General features: G+C 47.6%; 1 protein-coding gene across 2 annotated transcripts in view; it reads left to right on the forward strand.

Moving 5' to 3' along the window:
- The window catches only part of GANC (glucosidase alpha, neutral C), a 388,017-nt gene that overhangs the window by 218,652 nt on the left and 147,960 nt on the right, over positions 1-21,405 (forward strand). For both annotated transcript variants that reach the window (XM_069208780.1, XM_069208781.1), the window contains one exon: positions 17,614-17,690. In XM_069208780.1, the coding sequence (XP_069064881.1) occupies positions 17,614-17,690 (77 nt within the window). The remainder of the gene's footprint in view (positions 1-17,613; positions 17,691-21,405) is intronic.

Genomic DNA, 21,405 nt, shown 5'->3' on the forward strand with positions numbered 1-21,405 from the left:
GGCAGCACTGACTTGGTGAATCACTTCTTTGGCGCACACTAATTATTCTGCAGTTTCCACACATTCTTTTCGTGCAGTGCTGCTTTGCTTTGTAGGTAAGTTCATGCTTTATAACTCCACACATACAGGCTTGCTTGCCTCACGAAGAAACATTGAATTGCCAGACCTTATACATTTTGTTATATTTTATTGGCTTGTAAAGTGCTGGTGTTGTGACATGTCGTCACTTCATAGCACTAGAGCTTTTTCAATCGGATGGGTTTCTCATGCAGTGTTAGCTGGTGGATTGTAGTGGAAACCTCCAGAGGATCTTAAGAAAGCTTGCAGTATCTGCTGACGAACATAAATACCTTAAGGGGGCTCTATTTTCTAGTTAGAGAGTGTGGTGGTCTCTAAACGACCAACATGTGGGGTGGATTGAAATGGGATGAGGTGGATGGGACTGGGGTGGATTTGAGTGGGGTGGATTAGATGGGATTGGGTGGGTGGTTTGGACTGCAGTGATATGGGTTGAATTAATTGAATTGGGGAGGATTGGAGTGGGTGGGGTGGATTAAATTGAATTGGAGTGTGGTGTGTTGGATTGGAGTGAGGTGGATTGAATTCACTGGATTGGATTGTGGTGGTCTGTACCGAAGTGGGGCGGATAGGATTGGAGTGAAGTGGAAGGATTGGGTTGGATTGAAATGAGTTGGCTTGAAGTGGGGTAGAATGGATTGGAGTGGTGTGGATTGGAGTGTGCTGGGCTGGCTAGATTGGATTGCAGTGCGGTGGACTGAACTGGGATGTGGTAGGCGAGATTAGGGTAGAGTGAGTTGGAGTGGAGTGGGTGGATTGAATTGAAATAGGGTGGGGTGGAGGGTGAACTTGATTGGGGTGGGGAGGATTGGATTGGGGTGGGGTGGATTTGACTGGGGTGCATTGCATTGAGATGAGGTGGACTGGATTGGCGTGGGATGGACTGGAGTGGGGTGGATTGGACTGGGGTATATCTGATTAGGGTGGTGTGGAGTGCATTGGTGTGAGGTGGATTGGATTCAGTGGGGTGGATTAGGGTGGGGTGGATTGGATTGAGTGTGGTGGATTGGACTGGGGTAGGGTGGATTGGAGTGGAGTGGATTGTGGTGGATTAGACTGAAGTGAAGTAGACTGGACTGGATTGGATTGGGTTGTATTGGATTGGATTGGATTGGTGAGGGGTTTATTGGATTGTTGTGGGATGGATTAATTGGAGAGGGGTGGACTGGATTGAAGTAGGGTAGATTAAGGTGGTTTGGAGTGGGGTGGATTGGACTGGAGTAGGGTGAGTTAATGTGGATTGGATTGGAGTGGGATAGACTGGGATGGCGTGGGTGGATTGGAGTGAAATGGATTGGATTGGAGTAGGGTGGGTTTGATTGAGATGGGGTGGGCTGGAGTGGGGTGGGATGAATTGGAATAGAGTGGATTGGATTGGATGAAGGTGGGTTGCGTTGGGGTGGGTTGAAGTGGGATGGGATGGACTGGAGTGGGGTGGATCTGACTGGAGTGAGGTTGATTGGACTGAAGTGGAGTGGAATGGACTAGAGTGGAGTGGATTGGACTGGAGTGGATTGGGGTTTGATTGGATTGGGGCGAGGTGTATTGGATTGAAGTGGGGTGGGGTGGACTGAAATTTAGTGGGATGGATTGTGGTGGCTTGTAGCGGGGTAAATTGGGTTTGAGCGGGGTGGATTGGATTGGGGTGAGGTGAGGTTGATTGGATTGGAGTAGGACAGATTGTTTTTTAACTCGAGTGGGTTGTTTGGGATTGGAGTGGGGCAGGATGGAGCGGTGCAGGTTGGAGCGGGATAGGTTGTTTTGATTTAAAGTGGGGCAGATTGGAGTGGGGCAGATTGAAATGGATTGGAGTGGGGCAGGTTGTTTTGGATTGAAGTGAGGCAGATTGTTTTGGATTGGAGTGGGACAGATTGTTTTGGATTGGAGTCGGGCAGATTGTTGTGGATTAGCCTGCGGCAGATTGTTTTGGATTGGAGTGGGGCAGATTGTTTTGGATTGGAATCGGGCAGATTGGAGTGGGGCATATTGGAGATGGGCAGATTGCTTTGGATTGGAGGTGACAGACTAAAGTGGGGCAGAGTGTTTTGGATTGGAGTGGGACATAATGGAGTGGGGCAGATTGTATTAGGATGCATTGGAGTTGGGTAGATTGGGTTGTGTGGGGTGGACTGGATTGGAGTGGAGTGAAGTGAAGTGGGTTGGATTGGATTGGAGTGAGGTGGTTTGGAGTGGGGTGCATTGCTTTGGATTGAAGTGGGGTAGAATAGCGTGGGTGGATTGGAGTGGGATAGATTGTTTTGCAGTGTGGGGCAGACTGCAGTGGTGTCGATTGAAGTGGGACAGATTTTTTGGGATTGGTGTGGGGCAGACTGGAATGCGGCTGATTCAATTGGGGAAGATTGTTTTGAATTGGTGGCGTGGGGCACATGGGAGTGGGGCACATTGTTTTGGATTAAACTGTGGCAGATTGGAGTGGGGCAATTTGTTTTGGATTGGAGTGCAGCAGATTGCAGTGGTGCAGACTGTTTTTTATTGGGGCAGATTTGAGTGGGGCAGATTGTTTTGGATTGGAGTGGTGCAGGTTATTTTGTATTGGAGTGTGGCAGATTGGAGTGAGGTAGATGGAAGTGAAACATATTGTCTTGGATTGGAGTGGCGCAGACTGTTTTGAATTGGATTAGGGCAGATTGTTTTGGATTAGAGTGAGGCGAAATGGAGTTGGGCATATTAGATTGGAATGGGTTGGGAGGATTGGAGTGGGGTGAGGTAGACTAGATTGGGGTGAGTGGTTTGGAATGGAGTGGGGTGGATTTGTTTGGGGTAAAGTGGGGTGGATTATAGTGGGACGGATTGGAATGGCGTGCATTGGGGTGTACTGCAGGATCATGTGTTGAAGCATCATTTCATAAATGACACATAATAAAGAAACAACGTCGCATTGCAATATTTCAAACGAGATAATCTTCTGAGAAAAGCGCCCACAAGCAAAAAAAAATAAAACATGAGTGGAAAGTGAGAAAAGACAACTTGGCAAAAAAAAAAAGAAAGTTAGCTATAAAAAAGAAAACTTTGCAATTTTGTTTGTCGTGGTCAGCACGTTTTTGCCAGTCACAAGCCTTCTGTTTGCAGGGAACTACAAGTAAAAACAGAACAAAATAGTACCTCGATCACGTCGGTAGCAGCGGACAGGCACTGATAAAGTTGAATCAATCAGTGTTTGGTCCCTGCGCCACAGAGAGGAACGGAAATGATGCTAGCCCTGATGTGGATGAATTATAAGGCTGTAAAGAAGAGTGCCAAGTAAGCCAACAAATGGTGAGCAACAGGCGGACTCCAAGCCCTTTTCATGTACACAACAGAGTCTTGCAAGCGAGACGCATGTGCTAACGCAAGCATTTGCAGGCTCGACCCTAAAAAGAACATTGGGAAACTGTCTCCTTTTGAATGGCTATGGGAGGGCTAGGGGAAACTTTGGGAGGGCCTGGCCAACCCTCTAGAACCAGGCCTGGGGATAGGCCTCTTTTTCAGGTTTATGTTGAAGGACATCAGGATCGGTTGTTGTCTTGGGTGAGTTCCATACACCCCATGTCTAGAGTTCTGTGGTCTCCAAGAGATATTTGCATGAAGCGCTGTCGATCTTTCAGTTTTGCAGTGCATGAGCTAAGAGGCTGTTATGATGTAAATGACAAAGTTAATTTTTGAAGAAATATCATGCCTGATCCCTCCAGTGATAGCAAGATCGTGCATAGGCATTTGAATGTGATCCTTTGTGCCACCAATTCGTAGTTTGTTTTATTGCTGAGTTTACTTTTACGATTTTCATCAGTCAAGAGGTACTGATTTTGTTTTATCCACTGATTGCTGCCAGCTTTTCCCTGTCAGTAGCCACTTAATGCTTCCCGCACTCCTGCTTCCCTGCTGACCCCTCCCACCTCCCAAGACTTCATAGGGAGGTTGGTGCACTGCCTCTGTGAGCAGCCCTTGACCTCCCTGGTCCAGTCAGCAGCTCTCCCGCTGCCGCTTGTCTCAGCTCCCTGGCTTGGGTGACTGCATCGCAGTCCCCAAGCCCTCCAGTTTGGTCCCACTATGGGGACCTTGCCTGTTTTTACTTTTTCTGCCATTAGTTTTTAATCTCCTGTTACTTTCATTTTATATTTTCAAAGTTCAGTTACTTTCACCTTAAACTTTATTTATATTTTCATAGTTCAATTACTTTTACCTTATGCTTTCATTTATACATTCAAAGTTGAGTTACTTTATTAGTTCATAGCTTGTTTTATTGCTGAGTTTACTGTTACTGTTTGCATCAGTCAAGAGGTACTGATTTTGTTGTTGTTTGTTGATGCTGTCGATTGCCGCCTGCTTTTTCGTGCAAGTAGCTGTTTCCTGCTATAGGCGCTCCCGTCCCCCTGCTAACCCCTCTCACCTCCCAGGACTACATATGGAGGTCGCTGCATCGTCGCTGCATCACCGCTGCCGCAAAGGCAAGCCCCTCCGGCCTGGACTGTGCCCAACACCAGGAACCCTGGATCCCCCTCCATCCACCGCTACTACAGAGACAAACTCATCGCTATGGATGCCAGGCCCCGCAGCGAGTACTGTTGCCGCACCTTGCCACAACTGGTCCCGACACCCGTCACCACTGCCGCTTCTCCTGCAATACCAACAGAGCTGCACATACCATCTCCACTCCCCCAAGACACCTCCTCCTCCCACCATATCTACTGCCTCCTGCTCAATGTCTGATCCCGCTGCAAGCATGCAACCGAGCTATGGTACACCATCACCACCCTTTCTCCCAACATTGTCTTCCTCACAGAAACCTGGCTCAACCCTGCCTCCGCACCCGACATCGCTGGAGCCACGCTCACCGTGACTGATCAACAAGTTTGGAGGGGGAATCACCATCTTCCACAGAAAATCCATCCCGTGCTCCACTACAACAGATAAACGCTCTCCTATCATGGTATACTTCCACTTCCAGCTCAGACCAGACGGAAAAAACACTAACAAAGGCACCCTCACCTACAGACCCCCAGGACCCCGTTCCAGTTTCTGTGACAACATTCCAGACTTCATCGCCCCCAAGCCATCAATACCGGATATTACATCTTCCTTGGCGACCTCAATTTCCATCTTGGCGACCCCAATGATGCCAGCTTCACCAACCTAATAGAAAGCATGAAATACATCGGCCTAACTCGGAGAGTCACCAACCCTACACACATCACACAACACATGCTAAACCAAATCTTCACAGCCAGCAATAGAATTAAATGCAGTCACACCACTAAACTCACCAGGTCAGACCACACTATCGTCCACTTCACCTACACACCGGTCCCCAAAAGAGCCACCAAACCTACCAGCACTCCTCACCGCATTTGGAACAGAATATCTGAAAGCCAATGGACTGACTCCCTCAACTCCCCCCTACACACCATTCAACACCCAACAAGCTGTCAAAAACTTAATCTCCTGGATCTCCGATAGTGCAGCCATGGTCACCCCCAGAAGAACCCACAAAGCTAACAGACTCACCAAGCAAGCCAGCTGGTATAACCTGGAACTAAGGACATTGAAACGCATCTGCAAACAGCTGGCAAGGAAATGACGCTCCAACAAGGAACCCACTGACCAAACTAACTACAGGACCTCTCTCAGCCGATACCACAGACTCCTAAAAGACACCGAAAACAACACTCTAGCCAACCGCATCCTAGCTAGCTCCAGCCACAGCAAGGAACTCTTCAACATCATCAAGGAACTCTCCAACAACTCAGCGTTGAAAAACAGCACCACCCCATCCCAGAACCTTTGCGACGCCTTCACCAACTCCTTCCACAACAAGATTTCGACCATCTACTAAAACTTTGTGCCTCAATCCTCCTCCGTTGTCACCCTTAGCCTCCTTGACCTCTCAGAACCCCCAGCAGCCACAAAATCACCAGATGGAAGCAGCTCACCATCCAAAACACCACCCACATCATGCGCTCCATTCACTCAGGATCTCCCTCGGACCCCTGCCCCCACCACATGTTGAATCTCAGGATCAGCACCATCAGCAACAAACTCACCCACATCCTTAACTCATCCATCAGTGCAGCCAACTACCCAAATGACTGTAAACATGCCAGAATCAAACCTCTCCCCAAGAAACCTTTGGCCGACCCCAACAAACTAAAAAATGTCTGACCGATCTCCCTACTCCCCTTTCCTGCCAAAATCCTTGAAAAAGCTATCAACCTACAAATCATGGAATACCTTGAAAACAACAACCTCCTGGACACCACCCAAACAGGCTTCCATGCCAACCACAGCACCGAAACCGCCTTCATCGCCACCACAGATGACATCAGGACCCTCGTGGACCAAGGGGAATCGGCTGCCCTCATCCTCTTCAACCTCTCAGCAGCTTACAACACCGTCTCCCATCATACCCTAATCAAAAGGCTACACTGGATCGGCATCCACAACGACACCCTCAAACGGATTGCATCCTTCCTGTTTGGCAGAATCCAAACAGTCGTCCTACCTCCCTTCTCATCCAAACCCAAGAGCATCATCTGCGGCGTCTCCAAGGCTCTTTCCCCAGCCCTCCCCTCTTCAACGTCTACATGACCCCTCCGGCCAGCATCGTTAGGAGGCACGGACTCAACATCATCTCATATGCTGAAGACACCCAACTCATCCTCTCGCTATCCAAAGACCCTTCCTCCTCAAAGCCAACTTCCACATCTGCATGACCCGCATCGCCAACTGAATGCAAGGCAACTGCCTCAGACTCAAAGTAGACAAGACTGAAGTCATGATCTTCAGAAGAACCACCTCTCCATGGGATGACTTCTGGTGGTCTGCCACCTTGGGACCCCCACCACCTCCAAGACTCAAGCCTGCAACCTCGGCATCATCCTCGACAACAAACTTACCTTGGAGTGCCAGATGAACATAGTCTCCTCCGCCTGCTTCCCCACACTCTGTATGCTTTGCAAGATCTTCAAGTGGCTACTGGTTTCCACCAGACGCACAATCACACAGGCTCTCTTCACCAGCCCCCTGGACTATGGCAAAACTATATACACTGGAATCACCTCGAACCTTAAAAAAAAAACTACAATTCATATAAAATGCAGCGGCCAGACTCACCCTGAGCCTCCTCAGAAATACCCACATCACCCCTCACCTAAGAAACGTTCACTGGCTCCCCGTACACAAAAGATGCCAATTCCAGATGCTGACCCACACGTACAAAGTTCTTCACAACCAAGGACCAGCTTACCTCAGCCACTACTCCCCTTTCCCCTCCAGTCCCCTTTGCTCCGCCTCCCTCTCCCTCGCCAAAACCCCTCACATCTGCTGCTGCAACATCTGAGGTCACTCCTTCTCCTACCTTGCTGCAAAATCCTGGAACAGCCTTCCCATTCACCTCAGAACAGCACCCAGACTCAAGGAATTCAGGGCTCAAGACCTGGCTCTTTGACTGATCACAGAGCAGCAGAACACAGCGCCTGCATTCCCTCATGGGTGACTAGTGTGCTATACAAATCCTGATTGATTGATTGACCAGGAGCCAGTGGGTATATTTTGGAGCTATTATGATGTGCTCGGACCTCTTCAGGATGGGGCAGATTCTGGCCGCTTGTTTTTGTAGATCCTTTTTGTGCTCTTCTGTGTAGACTATGTTGCAATAGGTCAGACACAATAGAATCAGTGCCCTGTATGTTCGATCCAGTGTCTTCATTGGAAAAAAGGGTCAAACCGTATGAGCATATTAAGGTGTTGGGTGCAACTTCTGAAAACCTTTGCACTCTTCTGTCTGTAGGAAAGTCATTTTCAGACCAGATTTCGAGGTTTCTCACTGATAGATTAGGAATTGGGTTTGGTCACCAAGTTCCCTTGGCCATTCAGATGGGAGGCTGCTTGTGATCCTGCTGGTTATCAGGTTTCAGCCACCCCTCATCCAGTGGTAGATGTGTATCAGGTGTGTTGTGATGTTCATGCTTTGGTTAGACAGGTTGCTTAATTGGGAGGTGGATTTGAACATTGTCTACATCCTTTTGAAATTGAAAATGGTTCTGGGAGATGATCTGTGCTATGGGGTCTTGGGTAAATGTTAAACAGTGATGGGGATGGGATGGAGAAAAGACGCAGCTGATTGATTTAGTGATCGAGCAGGGCTGCACATCTGGTTAGAATGTAAGCTATGTAAAGCACTTTTTACCCTACTTGTACTACAATTACTCGTCAACATACCCACCAAAATTCCTTGTGGTAATTCTGACAGGTCTGAATCTCTCGCTCTGTTGCGCCGCACCGCGCTGCGCGAGCCGAGCGTTCGGCACAAGCCGCGCGTTCGGCTCGGGCCGCGCTTCGCAGCTTTAAGACGCGGCGCGCCCCGAGCCTTTCCTGCACCCTACGAGGCCCCAAGGCTTACTTGGGGCCTCGCGCTGCTCTCTCCCTCCGTTTTGTTGGGGTCTCCTGACCCCTCTTACCTGTTTGGGCTCCTTTTCTTCTTTCTTCTGTCTTCTTTCTTTTTGGGTCTGTTTCTTGCTCTTTCCTTTATGTCTTTTCCCCTTCCCAGGTTACCCTTGTCTTCCCAGCATTCCTCCTTCCCTATTCTCTATGGTTTCTGCTCCAGTCTATTCTATCTACTTTTCCCTATCTAAGATGGTGTCCTTTTTCTTCCTGTGGGTCACTTCCTGTTTTATGGTATTTAAGGGTGGTGTTTTCTTCTCCTCTTTGCGCTGCAACACTCTCTGTTCAGTTAGTGTCCTCGCTCCTGATTTCCTAGCCTTTGGTTCTGGATTTCACCATTTCTGTGTTATTACGTCAGTTCTTTTTGATTCCTGTTCCTCTGTTCTTGTTTCAGGAATCCTCTGCGAATCTTCTTGGAGGTTTTTTCCTCTTCTTCTGAAGGGGTTTTTTCCCCATGGCGCTACTTTCTCACGGTCACGGTCTGTCCTTGGCGTCCCTTTGCCTACAGCACCGTGGCTACCAGAAAGAGTCGCCCCTTTTTGGGCCAAAGTCGAACTCTCAAGATCCACGCCTCAAGATCTGCAAACTCCAGGCGCAAGCAGCACGTGAGTCGTGACAGATTGCAGCGCCAAACCATCCCGACGTCTTCTAACACCATGGAAGACACTGTGGTAGCTGCTGCAGATCCGGATCAAGCTCTTCTAACTACAATTCAGCAACAAGCTCAAGAATTACAGCAACTACGTAGTGAGAATGCTGCGCTGCGACAGGCTTTGGCTTTCCGTAGTGGTGATGTTCCGACGCTCTCCGCCTCTACCCATCGTTTTTCTGGTGAACCAACCAAGCTGCGTGAGTTCCTTGATTCCTTAACAGTGTACTTCGCCTTCCGACCCACCCAATTCTCCCATGACAGAACAAAGGTGGGTTATCTCATCAGTGCCTTATCCGGTCCTGCCTTGGCCTGGGCAACACCGATGGTATCATCTAACGATCCGGTATTGTCGGATTATTCCGCCTTTGTGAACCGCTTCAAGCTGATGTTTAGTCGTCCGGGATTGGAGGCTTCAGCGGAAGAAGCCTTATGCGATATTCATCAAGGTTCACAAGATGTCCTTCAATACATTACACGCTTTCGTCAACTAGCGGCAGAGACCACCTGGGTGGAACGTACTTTGGTGACTTTGTTTCGTAGAGGACTCAAAGAAGAAATAAAAGATGAACTAGTACATTCCACCAGAGTGGAAGATCTTCGTGGCCTGATGGATCAAGCCCTCTCCATCGAGTATCGCCTTCAGGAACGGAGAGCAGAGAAGAGAAAGAGCAGAGGGTCTTTTCAACCAAGCACCTCACGAGTTTTTCGGCATCGTTCTGAGGAACCTCGCCCTCCTGTCAGAGACACCGAAGGAGAACCCATGCAGGTGGATACAACTCGAGGCCCTCTCTCCGCTAGCGAACGAGAAGATAGACGAAAGAAGGGTTTGTGTTTATACTGCGGTTCTGCCGGCCACATACTGCGTACCTGTCCAGTACGTCCATCAAGGCCATCGGGAAACGCCGCTTCCCGTCCTCTGTAAGAAGGGAGGGGACGGGATTAGCAGCTATACCTTCCATCAGTTCTTTCAATGACAATACCACATCCTTGTTCATTGTACCAGTCATGTTACAATTACCTGATGGCCGTCAAGAGAAGACTATGGCACTACTAGATTGTGGAGCTAGTGGTATTTATATGGATAAGAAGTGGGCCACTACTCAACAAGTTCCTATACAACCTAAGGAGATTCCCGAACAAGTACACACGGTGGACGGATCTTTGATATCATCGGGTCCAGTTGATACAACTACCCTGATGCTGAATCTACAGATCGGTAACCATCAGGAACACATCTCCTTTGATCTTATAACTTCCCCCAACCATACCATCATTCTTGGAATCCCGTGGTTCATCAGACATAATCCATATGTGAACTGGGCTACCCGGACGGTTTCCTTGTCTTCACAGTTCTGTCACGAGCACTGTTTTGCTTCAGACAAGTATTGGTCGCCTAAGAGATCAATAATCACGGAGGGTACTACCGGTTCGACCATAAATACAGTCCAAGGAGTTCCTGAACACTATTTGGATTTTCAAGATGTCTTCCAAAAACCTTCCAAACCTGTGTTACCTCCACATCGAGATTACGATTGTGCTATTCCCTTGGAACCTGGCACTATCGTTCCTTTTGGCAGGATGTATTCCCTCACGGAAACTGAAAAGGAAGTACTAAAGGAGTATTTGGATGAAAATATTCAAAGTGGTCTTATTGTTCCATCGTCTTCTCCGGCCGGGGCTCCTCTCTTTTTCGTACCCAAGAAGACAAAGGATCTTCGCCCTTGCCTGGATTTTCGAGGCCTGAATAAAATAACTATTAAAGATCGTTATCCTTTGCCTGTCATAAGGGACATTTTAGAGGCAGTCAGAGGGGCCCAACGGTTTACCAAACTAGATCTACGGGGAGCCTACCACCTTTTACGCATTAAAGAAGGAGATGAGTGGAAAACGGCCTTTAGGACTCCATTTGGTCACTTTGAATACAGGGTAATGCCTTTCGGTCTTACTAATGCCCCGGCAATCTTTCAGAGATTTATGGACTAAGTATTCTCTGATCTCCTGAATCAGACAGTTGTAATCTACCTTGATGATATTCTTATTTATTCTAGAAATCCCGAACTCCATTCTTCCCATGTGAAACAAGTCCTTCAACGACTCCGGGCACATCAACTATTTTGCAAACCCGAAAAGTGTGAGTTTGACAAGACGGAAGTCAAATATCTGGGATATCATTTAAGTCCCACCGGTGTAGCTATGGATCAAGAAAAGGTACAAGCTATTCTAGATTGGCCTTCTCCATCTTCTATTAAAGAAACACAATGCTTTCTAGGATTAGCGAACTTCTATCGACAATTCATCGCAGACTTTGCAAAACAAACTAGCCATATAACTCACACTTTAAAGAAGGAAAATCTTATTAAAGGGTTTGTCTGGACTAAAGCTGCCGAAACAGCCTTTCAGGATTTAAAGAAGGCATTTACACAAGCTCCCATCTTAAGACATCCAGATACCAACAAACAATTTATTGTCGTCACCGATGCTTCTGAAAAAGCCATTGGTGCCGTCCTACTCCAACAACAAGAGGATGATGGTCTTGAACATCCTGTTTTCTATTTGTCTCATATACTCTCTATTGCAGAACAACATTACTCAGTACTGGAAAGAGAATTGTTGGCTCTGAAAACAGCTTGTATTGAATGGAGACAGTTTCTGATGGGTTCCAAGGAGCCTTTTGAAGTGAGAACAGACCATCGAAACTTACAATGTTTACGAAATGTCGTATGCCAAAATAGTCGTCAAGCTCGTTGGGCCTTCTTCTTCAGCCAGTATGATTTCTACATCACATATATTCCTGGCTCCCAAAACATTCTGGCTGATGCTCTGTCGCGTCGTTATCCAGATTGTACTCCTGTCCCAGCTCAACCCCTACTGGAACCTAATAAGATCATTGGGGTAGCTCAGTCTTTTCTGGAGGAGGTACAACTGGAATACTCCAATCTATCTGATGATGAAGTAGAGAACTTAAGGCCTCTTTTACATAAGAGACAAGGATACTATTATTATCACGATCTGTTATTCATCCCTACTAACAGAGTTAGAGAAAAGGCATTACAAATGTGTCATGATTCACCGGTTGCTGGTCATAGAGGCATCAAGGCCACACAAGAACTGTTATCACGATTTTTCTGGTGGCCTACTTGGAAACAGGATATTGAAACATACGTTCAGGCTTGTCCCACATGCGCTCAAGTCAAGATTCCCCGAACCAGACCTGCAGGATTACTCCAGCCCTTGCCGGTTCCGCCAACTCCATGGCACACCATCTCTACTGATTTTATGTGTTCGTTACCACTTTCAGCAGGAAACCGGGTAATCATGGTCACTGTGGACTCCTTTACTAAGATGGCTCACTTCACTGCCTTGAAAAAGCTACCTACATCCCAAGAATTAAGCCAGATATTCATCGAACATATCTTCCGTCTTCATGGACTTCCTCATACTATTATATCTGATAGAGGACCTCAGTACATTTCCCGGTTTTGGAGGTATTTTTGTAAGACACTAAATATCGATAGAGCTCTGTCATCGGGCTTCCATCCTCAGACCAATGGACAGACCGAGCGTCTGAACCAAGGCTTAGAACAATACCTTTGTTGTTTTTGCAACTCAACTCAAAGCAACTGGAACACTTATCTCCCTATTGCTGAATTCTCTTACAATAATTCAGTCCATAGTGCCTCCAAGACCACTCCTTTTTTCTGTTCTTATGGTTTTCATCCTACCTCTTTTCCTACTTCTTCTCGGTCTCCCACTCCCTTGCCCGCTATTACTCATTTTTCCAAACGTCTTCTACAAATCCATAGACTGATTCGTTCTAATCTCTTACACACCAAGAGGTATATGAAGAAAGTAGCAGACAAGAAACGTAGGGCCACTCCGGACTACCATCCACAAGATAAAGTTTGGCTTTCTTCAAAATTCTTACCCTCACGTCTTTCTCAGAACAAATTCACACTTCGCTACTACGGGCCTTTCCGTATTCTCCAGTTGCTTAATCCTGTCACTGTCCGTCTTCACTTGCCTCACACGTGGAAGATTCATCCAGTCTTCCATGTCTCCCAACTCAAACCTTATGTACCAGATCCGTATTCTCGTCAGTTTTCCTGTCCTCCTCCTGTCTTAGTGGATGATGTTCCTGAATATGAGGTTCAGGAGATTTGTGACTCTCGTCTTTTTCACACTCGTCTGCAGTATCTGATTCATTGGAAGGGTTATCCTCTCAGTGAATGTTCTTGGGAAGATGCATCTTCTGTTCATGCTCCTCTTCTGACTCAGCGCTTTCACCGTTTATTTCCTTTCAAACCAGGGCCTTCGGGAGGGGGGCCTACTGTCGCGCCGCACCGCGCGGCGCGAGCCGAGCGTTCGGCTCGGGCCGCGCTTCGTGTCTTTAAGACGCGGCGCGCCCCGAGCCTTTACTGCACCCTACGAGGCCCCAAGGCTTACTTGGGGCCTCGCGCTGCTCTCTCCCTCCGTTTTGTTGGGGTCTCCTGACCCCTCTTACCTGTTTGGGCTCCTTTTCTTCTTTCTTCTGTCTTCTTTCTTTTTGGGTCTGTTTCTTGCTCTTTCCTTTATGTCTTTTCCCCTTCCCAGGTTACCCTTGTCTTCCCAGCATTCCTCCTTCCCTATTCTCTATGGTTTCTGCTCCAGTCTATTCTATCTACTTTTCCCTATCTAAGATGGTGTCCTTTTTCTTCCTGTGGGTCACTTCCTGTTTTATGGTATTTAAGGGTGGTGTTTTCTTCTCCTCTTTGCGCTGCAACACTCTCTGTTCAGTTAGTGTCCTCGCTCCTGATTTCCTAGCCTTTGGTTCTGGATTTCGCCATTTCTGTGTTATTACGTCAGTTCTTTTTGATTCCTGTTCCTCTGTTCTTGTTTCAGGAATCCTCTGCGAATCTTCTTGGAGGTTTTTTCCTCTTCTTCTGAAGGGGTTTTTTCCCTCTGGCGCTACTTTCTCACGGTCACGGTCTGTCCTTGGCGTCCCTTTGCCTACAGCACCGTGGCTACCAGAAAGAGTCGCACCTTTTTGGGCCAAAGTCGAACTCTCAAGATCCACGCCTCCAGATCTGCAAACTCCAGGCGCAAGCAGCACGTGAGTCGTGACACGCTCAGGTCATACATTTTGTAGCAGGTCTTCCAAATTTCATCAGCTGCTACTTGTTACAGCCAGTTTATGCCCCTCCAGTTTGTAAATTTGAGTTGCCAGTAACCATGCTTTCCCCTGAGAAGCATTACAGCTTCTACTCAAAAACCTGCCTTTGACATTGTTTGAGAGGAAGCTAGAGAGCTAGGCTGACGGCCAAAGGCATCCTCACATTGCAACAAAGACACAATCCCTTATGCACAAACATATTCACACTGGAGAATCAGACTCACTGACATGCGCATGCGCAGTATCTCAGGCATTAATCATGCACAGCCTAGCCCATGAGCAGTTACAGTGTAGTAGCCACATGGTGATTGGCCATGTTGCATGCTTCACCCATTTTAACCACACTTTAACTGTGACCATGGAGCCTAGCCTGTAGGCAGTGGCATCTCGGTGGTAGCACTTACTAAATGTAAAAAAACTGTCTTAGCGAGCAGCAGTGTCGGGGACAACAGTAGGGACTCAACAGTGTTCTGAAATTGAGCTGGGTCGGTGGACGCGACCCTGATCTTATCCCTAGATCGTCCACTGCTGCAGAATACTGCCATTCAGGCAATCTCACAGCAGTTTCATGCTTGTTGTGGGACACCACTCATCTTGGCAATCATGTGGCACTAATTCCTAACACTTTTTTGGGGAGGAACTGCTGAAAAAGGTGCGATGTTGTATATATGAATGTGGTCAAATAGTAGGAAAAAATCATACAATCAAACAATGAAACCATAAATCAATCATTGGTATCATATTTAATTTCTCAAATTAATTATGTAAATTTATTCATCAACAAAAAGGTCTGGCCAAAAATTACACAAATATACGAACATACACTTACTTAAATTAACATATATCAATACTCTTTCAAAATGGTGCTGGAATAAAACGCTGAATCGGCAGGCCTGTGTCGATTCCTTCCTAACGTCGCTAATGGTATTTGGACCATATACATCATCATGCTCTATTTGATATGAAAATTGCAATGCCTTGAGAAAGCCCTAGGTGAACACACCATAGAGGACAAAACACGTGTCAGCTGTGTTCGTTGTGTAACTTTCAAGTCTCTTCCAAGATTCAATATCATCGAATTAATCAATAAATATTATTGAATCACAACTTATGGACTGGACTAATTTTTGACTGCTTGCAAGATTGCATTATGCAATGTACCTTACCAGTACTAATTAAGTGGGTCCTCAATTTCAACATTTACAGACGTTTGTTCTCTTAGGGGAATTCTGGTCCATACCCCTATTTGAGTTTCCACCATTAAATCTCTAATCACTTATCGGGCATTTACACAGGAAGGAAATCTGGACCTTCACTACTTATGGTAAAATATATCAATACCCTAGTAAACATATAAAAACATTAATCAACGTATGTAAGGTGCTTCTCAACTCTCCCTTATTTAAAATTCTGTGGTTCTGTACTGATCGTCACATTAATCCACATTCCAGAGATGGTTGCCTAATTTATCACATCTCTGATGTTTTATTTACAAACATTCCTTTAATAGAGATGTTGTCTAAACTCCTCAAATGTTTAATCAATTTTATTGGCAACCTCTCGATAAAGACAAGAAAAAGGTGCGATGAGCAGGGGTGGCTCCTTTGCTATGGTGAACGAGCGTCTCCCCACTGACTGAGCCAGAAGCAGAAAAGTAAAACGATAGTTTACTATTGTTTTATTTTTCTGCTTCTGCCACTGCCAGCAGTGCAGGGAGGGGCAGGGCTGGGCCACAGGAAGTGGGAGGGGGAGGAGGGGAGAATGCACCTAAACGTGCATCCGTGTTTGGCCGGCCATCTTAGGCCGGCCAAACACACATGCGCACTTAGGTTTCTCCAGCGATCGCTCAGACCAATCCTGGCACTGCTTTCATGCTAGGTTAAGCATGAAAGTAGCACCAGGATTGCTGGGGAGCCTGTGCTGAGGAGCGACAAGCGAGGCGGCAGGAGGCGGAAGGGACAGAGACAAGGTGTGCGTTTTTTTTTTTTTAAATTATTTTCACCTCGTCTCCGTCCCCCACCCCCACTCCTCGCCTTGAGTTATGCGGTGACCACCCGCCACTGGTGGTTAGTCCCAGGAGATCACCCCAACTCAGAGATAATATGGGTTTGAGAAAGCCCCTTGGATAGGAGGGTATTATATAGCTTCAGTTTGTTCACAGTCACAATTTCTCCCTGGTGCACTTGGTGGAAAGAGCTCCACTCGGGCAGTAATAGGCATCACCCTGGCTGGCTAAGTGCAATTATCTTTGTAGACTCTTTACTGTCAGGCTGTGACATTCAGGCCATATTTATACTTTTTCACGAAAAACTGTGCTAACGCAATTTTGCGTGAAAAAGAATACTGCTGGCTCGCACCATTCCGTGCGTCATGTTTATGGAATGACTGTAGCCGGCGGTAAGGCCTGGCTAGTGTTGTGAAAAAGGATGCTAGCCGGTGGGGGAGGCGTTGGGGGAGCAGGAGGTTGTGCCTCAAAGGATGACGCTAGTATGGTCAGAGGCATAAAAATGACTCTAACCAGACTAGCGTCATTTTATGACGTAAAACCCCCATGGGCATGACTCCTGTTTTAGTAAAGACAGGAGTCATGCCCACCACCCCAATGCCCATGCCTAGGGGCCATTGGGCCCAGTGCCTTGTAGGGGGCCCAAGTTAGGCCCCCCTGAGTCACTTTTAAAAATAATTTACTTACCTTACTTACCTGTGATGGGGTCCCCCCATCCTGTGGTGTCCCTCTGGTGTGGGTGGGGGTGTCCCTGGGGCTAGGGAAGGGCACCTGTGGGCCCATTCCATGGTCTCTGACCATGTAAATAGGCCCACAGGTCCCCTAACACCTGCCCTGACCCAGGCGTTAAATAATGGCGCTAAGCAAGCTTAGCACCATTATTTAAGGCCCCCTTCCCCCGTGCTTGATTTTAGCACAGGGATAAATATCGCGTGAAGGCTATATCATCATTTTTTGCACGGGATTGCCTACCTTGCATCTCATGGATGCAAGGTAGTTTCCCGAAAGCAAAAAATGACTTAAACTCCATACCTTAAGTTTGCGCCGAATTTGCATAAAACAATTACGCAAATTTGGCACAAACAGAGTATAAATCTGTGTCCACTGCCCAGGTGCACAGAATTTCATTTATTACGTGACATAACCGATATACTGTTTCCCGCGCAAGTTGCCTGTACCTCAGAAAGCAACAGGTTTACTCTACAGGTTTACTCTTCTAGTAGTTCCCGCCATTAAATGCACCTGGTTTTCAATTGCTGTATTTCTATTTCATTGGGTGTTTTTCTTTTCCAGGACATGCTCTGCTGGTGCATCCAGTCACTGCACCCGCGGTGTCGGCAGTCGGTGTTTTGCTTCCTGGACCAGAAGAGGTGAGTGGTGCCGCAACCCTTTTCCGAGTGGGGATGTGTGGCATGCATCCCACTGAAATCCAGGGGCTTTCCCAGCTACAGAGGTGATGGGGTTCTTTTTGGGCCTCTTTTATTTGCAACTTGCCAAATAAACACTTACAATGAATTCACAAAGGAAGAAAGAATGATAGGATGATAGAACAGGGAAAGGAGGATGGACGAGTGTATGTATGAATAATTGTAAGGATGAATGACTGGGTAAAAGGGTGGGTAGATGAAAGGATGAGTGAGTGAAAGGGTGGGTGGATACAAGGGTAGATGAAAGGATGAATGAGTGAAAGGGTGGGTGGATGAAAAGATGGATGGATGAGTCGGTGAAAACATGGGTGGATAGAAGAATGAGGGGGTGAAAGAGTGGATGAATGAAAGGAAAGGATGCGTGGGTGGATGAGCGTACGGATACATGTGTGGCTGAAAGGATGACTGGGTAAAAGGATGGATGGACAGCTGGGTGAAAGGATGGGCGGGTGAAAGGTTGAATGGATGACTGGGTGAAAAGATGGATGGATGAAAAGATAAATGGGTGGCGAAAATATGGAAGGGTGAAAGGATGGATGGATGAGTGAGTGTAAGAATGGGTAAATGACTGGGTGAAAAGATGGATGGATGAGTGGGTGAGATGATGGGTAGATGGGTGTGTTGAATGATGGCAGAGTCAGTAGAAATCTGAGAGGATGGATGGGTGGATGAAAAGATGGCAGAGTAACTGGAAATATGAGTGGGATGGATGGATGCCAGAGTAAATTAAAATATGAGCGGATGGATGAATGGACGTCAGAGTAACTGGAAATCTTAGAGGATAGACGAGTGGGTGAAAGAATGGCAGAGAAAATGGAAATCTGAGAGAATGGATGGATGGATAGATGGGTGAAATGATGGCAGAGTAAATGGTAATTTGAGAGGATGTGTGGATGGCAAAGTAAATAGAAATCGGAGAGGATGGAAGGCAAAAGTAAACAGAGATCAGAGAGAATGGATGATGGATACATGGATGGGCAAAATGATCAATTGATGGATGAAAGGCTTTATTGATGGATGGGTAAGTAAAATGTTGATGTTTAGGTGGATGGATGTATAGATGGATGCAAGCATGGATGGAAGGAATGGTCAGTGGGTGGATGGAATGGTGAAAGATTAAATGATGAATGAAAGAATAAATGGGTGAGAGAATGTAAAGGTGAATTGGTGAATATCATCTGGTAGATGATAGGGTGAATGGATGACTAGATTGATTCTCAGATGGAATAGGCAAGGGATCTCCCCTAGGTAGGTACAGGCTCGAAAAGCCTCGCTTGTTTGGTGCCATCAGAGCCTGGGTTGAAAGTTGGGGGCATTTGTGGCATGGATGGACAAATGGGACCGGGCGTAGTAGATAAAAAACGGGGAGGTAATCTTTTGTGCGACAAATTATGCCATTGCGGAGACCTTCACGACATACTACAAGGAGGTGTATGCCTCGGTGACCCGAGACTGATTGTATGGACCTCCTGAAAGATATTCAATTGACCAGGCTTTCAGAGGAGGACAGGAAAACCCTGGACGGGGAGCTGACTGAGGAGGAAGTTGCGTTGGCGTTGTGAGGCTTACAGTCAGGTAAAGCAGCAGAGCCTAATGGGCTCCCAGAGGAGTATCTTTAATGCATGGTGGAAAAGGTGGAAAAATATATGCTGGTCATGTTTCAGGCAGCGCGCACAGAGGAATTGCTGCCGGCAGATCAGAGGGCTGCAGCTATACTGGTAATTCCGAAAAAAGACTCGCCAGGAGTGTCTTCTGTCCCCTATTCTATTTGCGCTGGCACTTGAACCTCTGGTGGCCTGGATCCATCAGGGCCCTTTAATCAGGGGTACAGGATCTGGTGGAGCATGGGAGGAGTATATTCCTTCGTCCGCGCCTGGACCGCGCCCAGCGTCAGAGCCCCTGGCCCCCACGTCCCCCACGCCGCCCAACGCTGCTACAATGGCAACGAGCTCCTCGCCCTCAACACAGGCCACTCTGCCTCCTGGTTCCACGCCACCCTGAAGATCACCCACGGACCCTTCACCTGCAGGAACTGCAGCTTCTCCTGCCCCCAAGCCGCCAAACACCACACCAGAACCAAACGCAACCACCTCAGCTGCATCCTCCTCAATACCCGCTCAGTACACAAGCACGCTGTGGAACTTTGGGACCTACTCACCTCATCCTCCCCGGTCGTCGCCTTCCTCACCGAAACATGGATGAACCCCTCCTCAGAACCCAACATCGCCATAGCTATCCCTGAAGGCTATAAAATCACCCGCAGAGACCGCTCCAACAGTCCGGGAGGAGGGATCGCCATAGTCCACAAGAACACCATCAGAATCTCGACCAACACCGATGACGCCCTTGACGCTGCCGAACACTTACATTTCCAGATTTACATCAACGCCAACGCCACCCTCAGAGGAACCCTCGTCTACAGGTCCCCTACTCCATCGCCGACTTAATCAGCACCCACGCCCTTGCCTCTACTGACTACATCCTCCTCGGTGACCTGAATTTTCACCTCGAGAACGCCAATGACAGCAACACCACCGCCATGATCGACAACCTCGCAAACCTCGGTCTCAAACAACATGTCACGACGCCCACCCACTCTGCCGGCCACACGCTTGACCCCGTCTTCTCCGCCAGCAGCCACGTCTCCTTCAGCCATACCACCGAACTCCATTGGACCGACCACCGCTGCGTCCACTTCACCTTCCAGGAACCCGCCACACACCACCACCCACAACAGATCCCGCACCGCAGCTGGAACAAGATCACTGAAGACCAACTGATCTCCACCCTCGCCCGTGCCACGACGCCCATCACCACCGACCCCAACACAGCCGCCCTCAACCTCAGACAATGGATAGACGACTGCGCCAACACCCTCGCCCCAATCAGGAAACCCTTCCACACTCCCAACTGTCAACTCCGGTCTGCCAACCTCGCTCTTGCCACCGTCCCTCGCATCCACTGAAGTACAGCTGGTGGCAGATATTTCTCCTACCTCGCCGCCAAGACATGGAACTCCCTCCCTATCCACCTACGACAGACCCAGGACCTGCTGCCCTTCAGGAAATGCGTCAAGACCTGGCTGTTCGAGCAGTAGCACTTCTACCCCCCCCTCCTCTCAGCGCCTTGAGACCCTAGCGGGTGAGTAGCACGCTTTAAAAATTATTGATTGAATGAATATTTACAACGAGGCAGTAGGTCTTACATCAGGTCATAGCAGGTGGCAAAATCAAGGCTATGAAATATGAAAGCAACATAAGCCTTTCACCTATCGCAGCCTCCTGTATACCAGAGCACCTGGCTTCAGTTCACAGAAAGTCCCTTGCATGTGTGATATATTCTATTCGCCCTGTTGCCTTAAATGACAGGTCAGACCTTGAAGTGCCAGCCTCATTTGCACACACATCAAAAACATAGTACTGTTGCTTTACACTATTAATATGTTTAGGTTTGAAATTTTCACCATTTTTAGAATGTTGAGAATTTCGAATAAGACTCAATTTGGAAAGTAGTCAAGATCCCCTCTTGGTCCAATTAAAATGAGAGGAGCAAACCCTGCTTTCCACATTGCTCAGCAGGATGATACTGAGGGAGAGATCCAGACCTCATTACAAGTTGGTTGGACTTTGCTGTAGCGATATCTGAGGGAAAGAGTTTA

This window comes from Pleurodeles waltl, chromosome 9 (genome assembly GCF_031143425.1).
Source record: "Pleurodeles waltl isolate 20211129_DDA chromosome 9, aPleWal1.hap1.20221129, whole genome shotgun sequence".
NCBI classification, from domain to species: Eukaryota; Metazoa; Chordata; class Amphibia; order Caudata; family Salamandridae; genus Pleurodeles; species Pleurodeles waltl.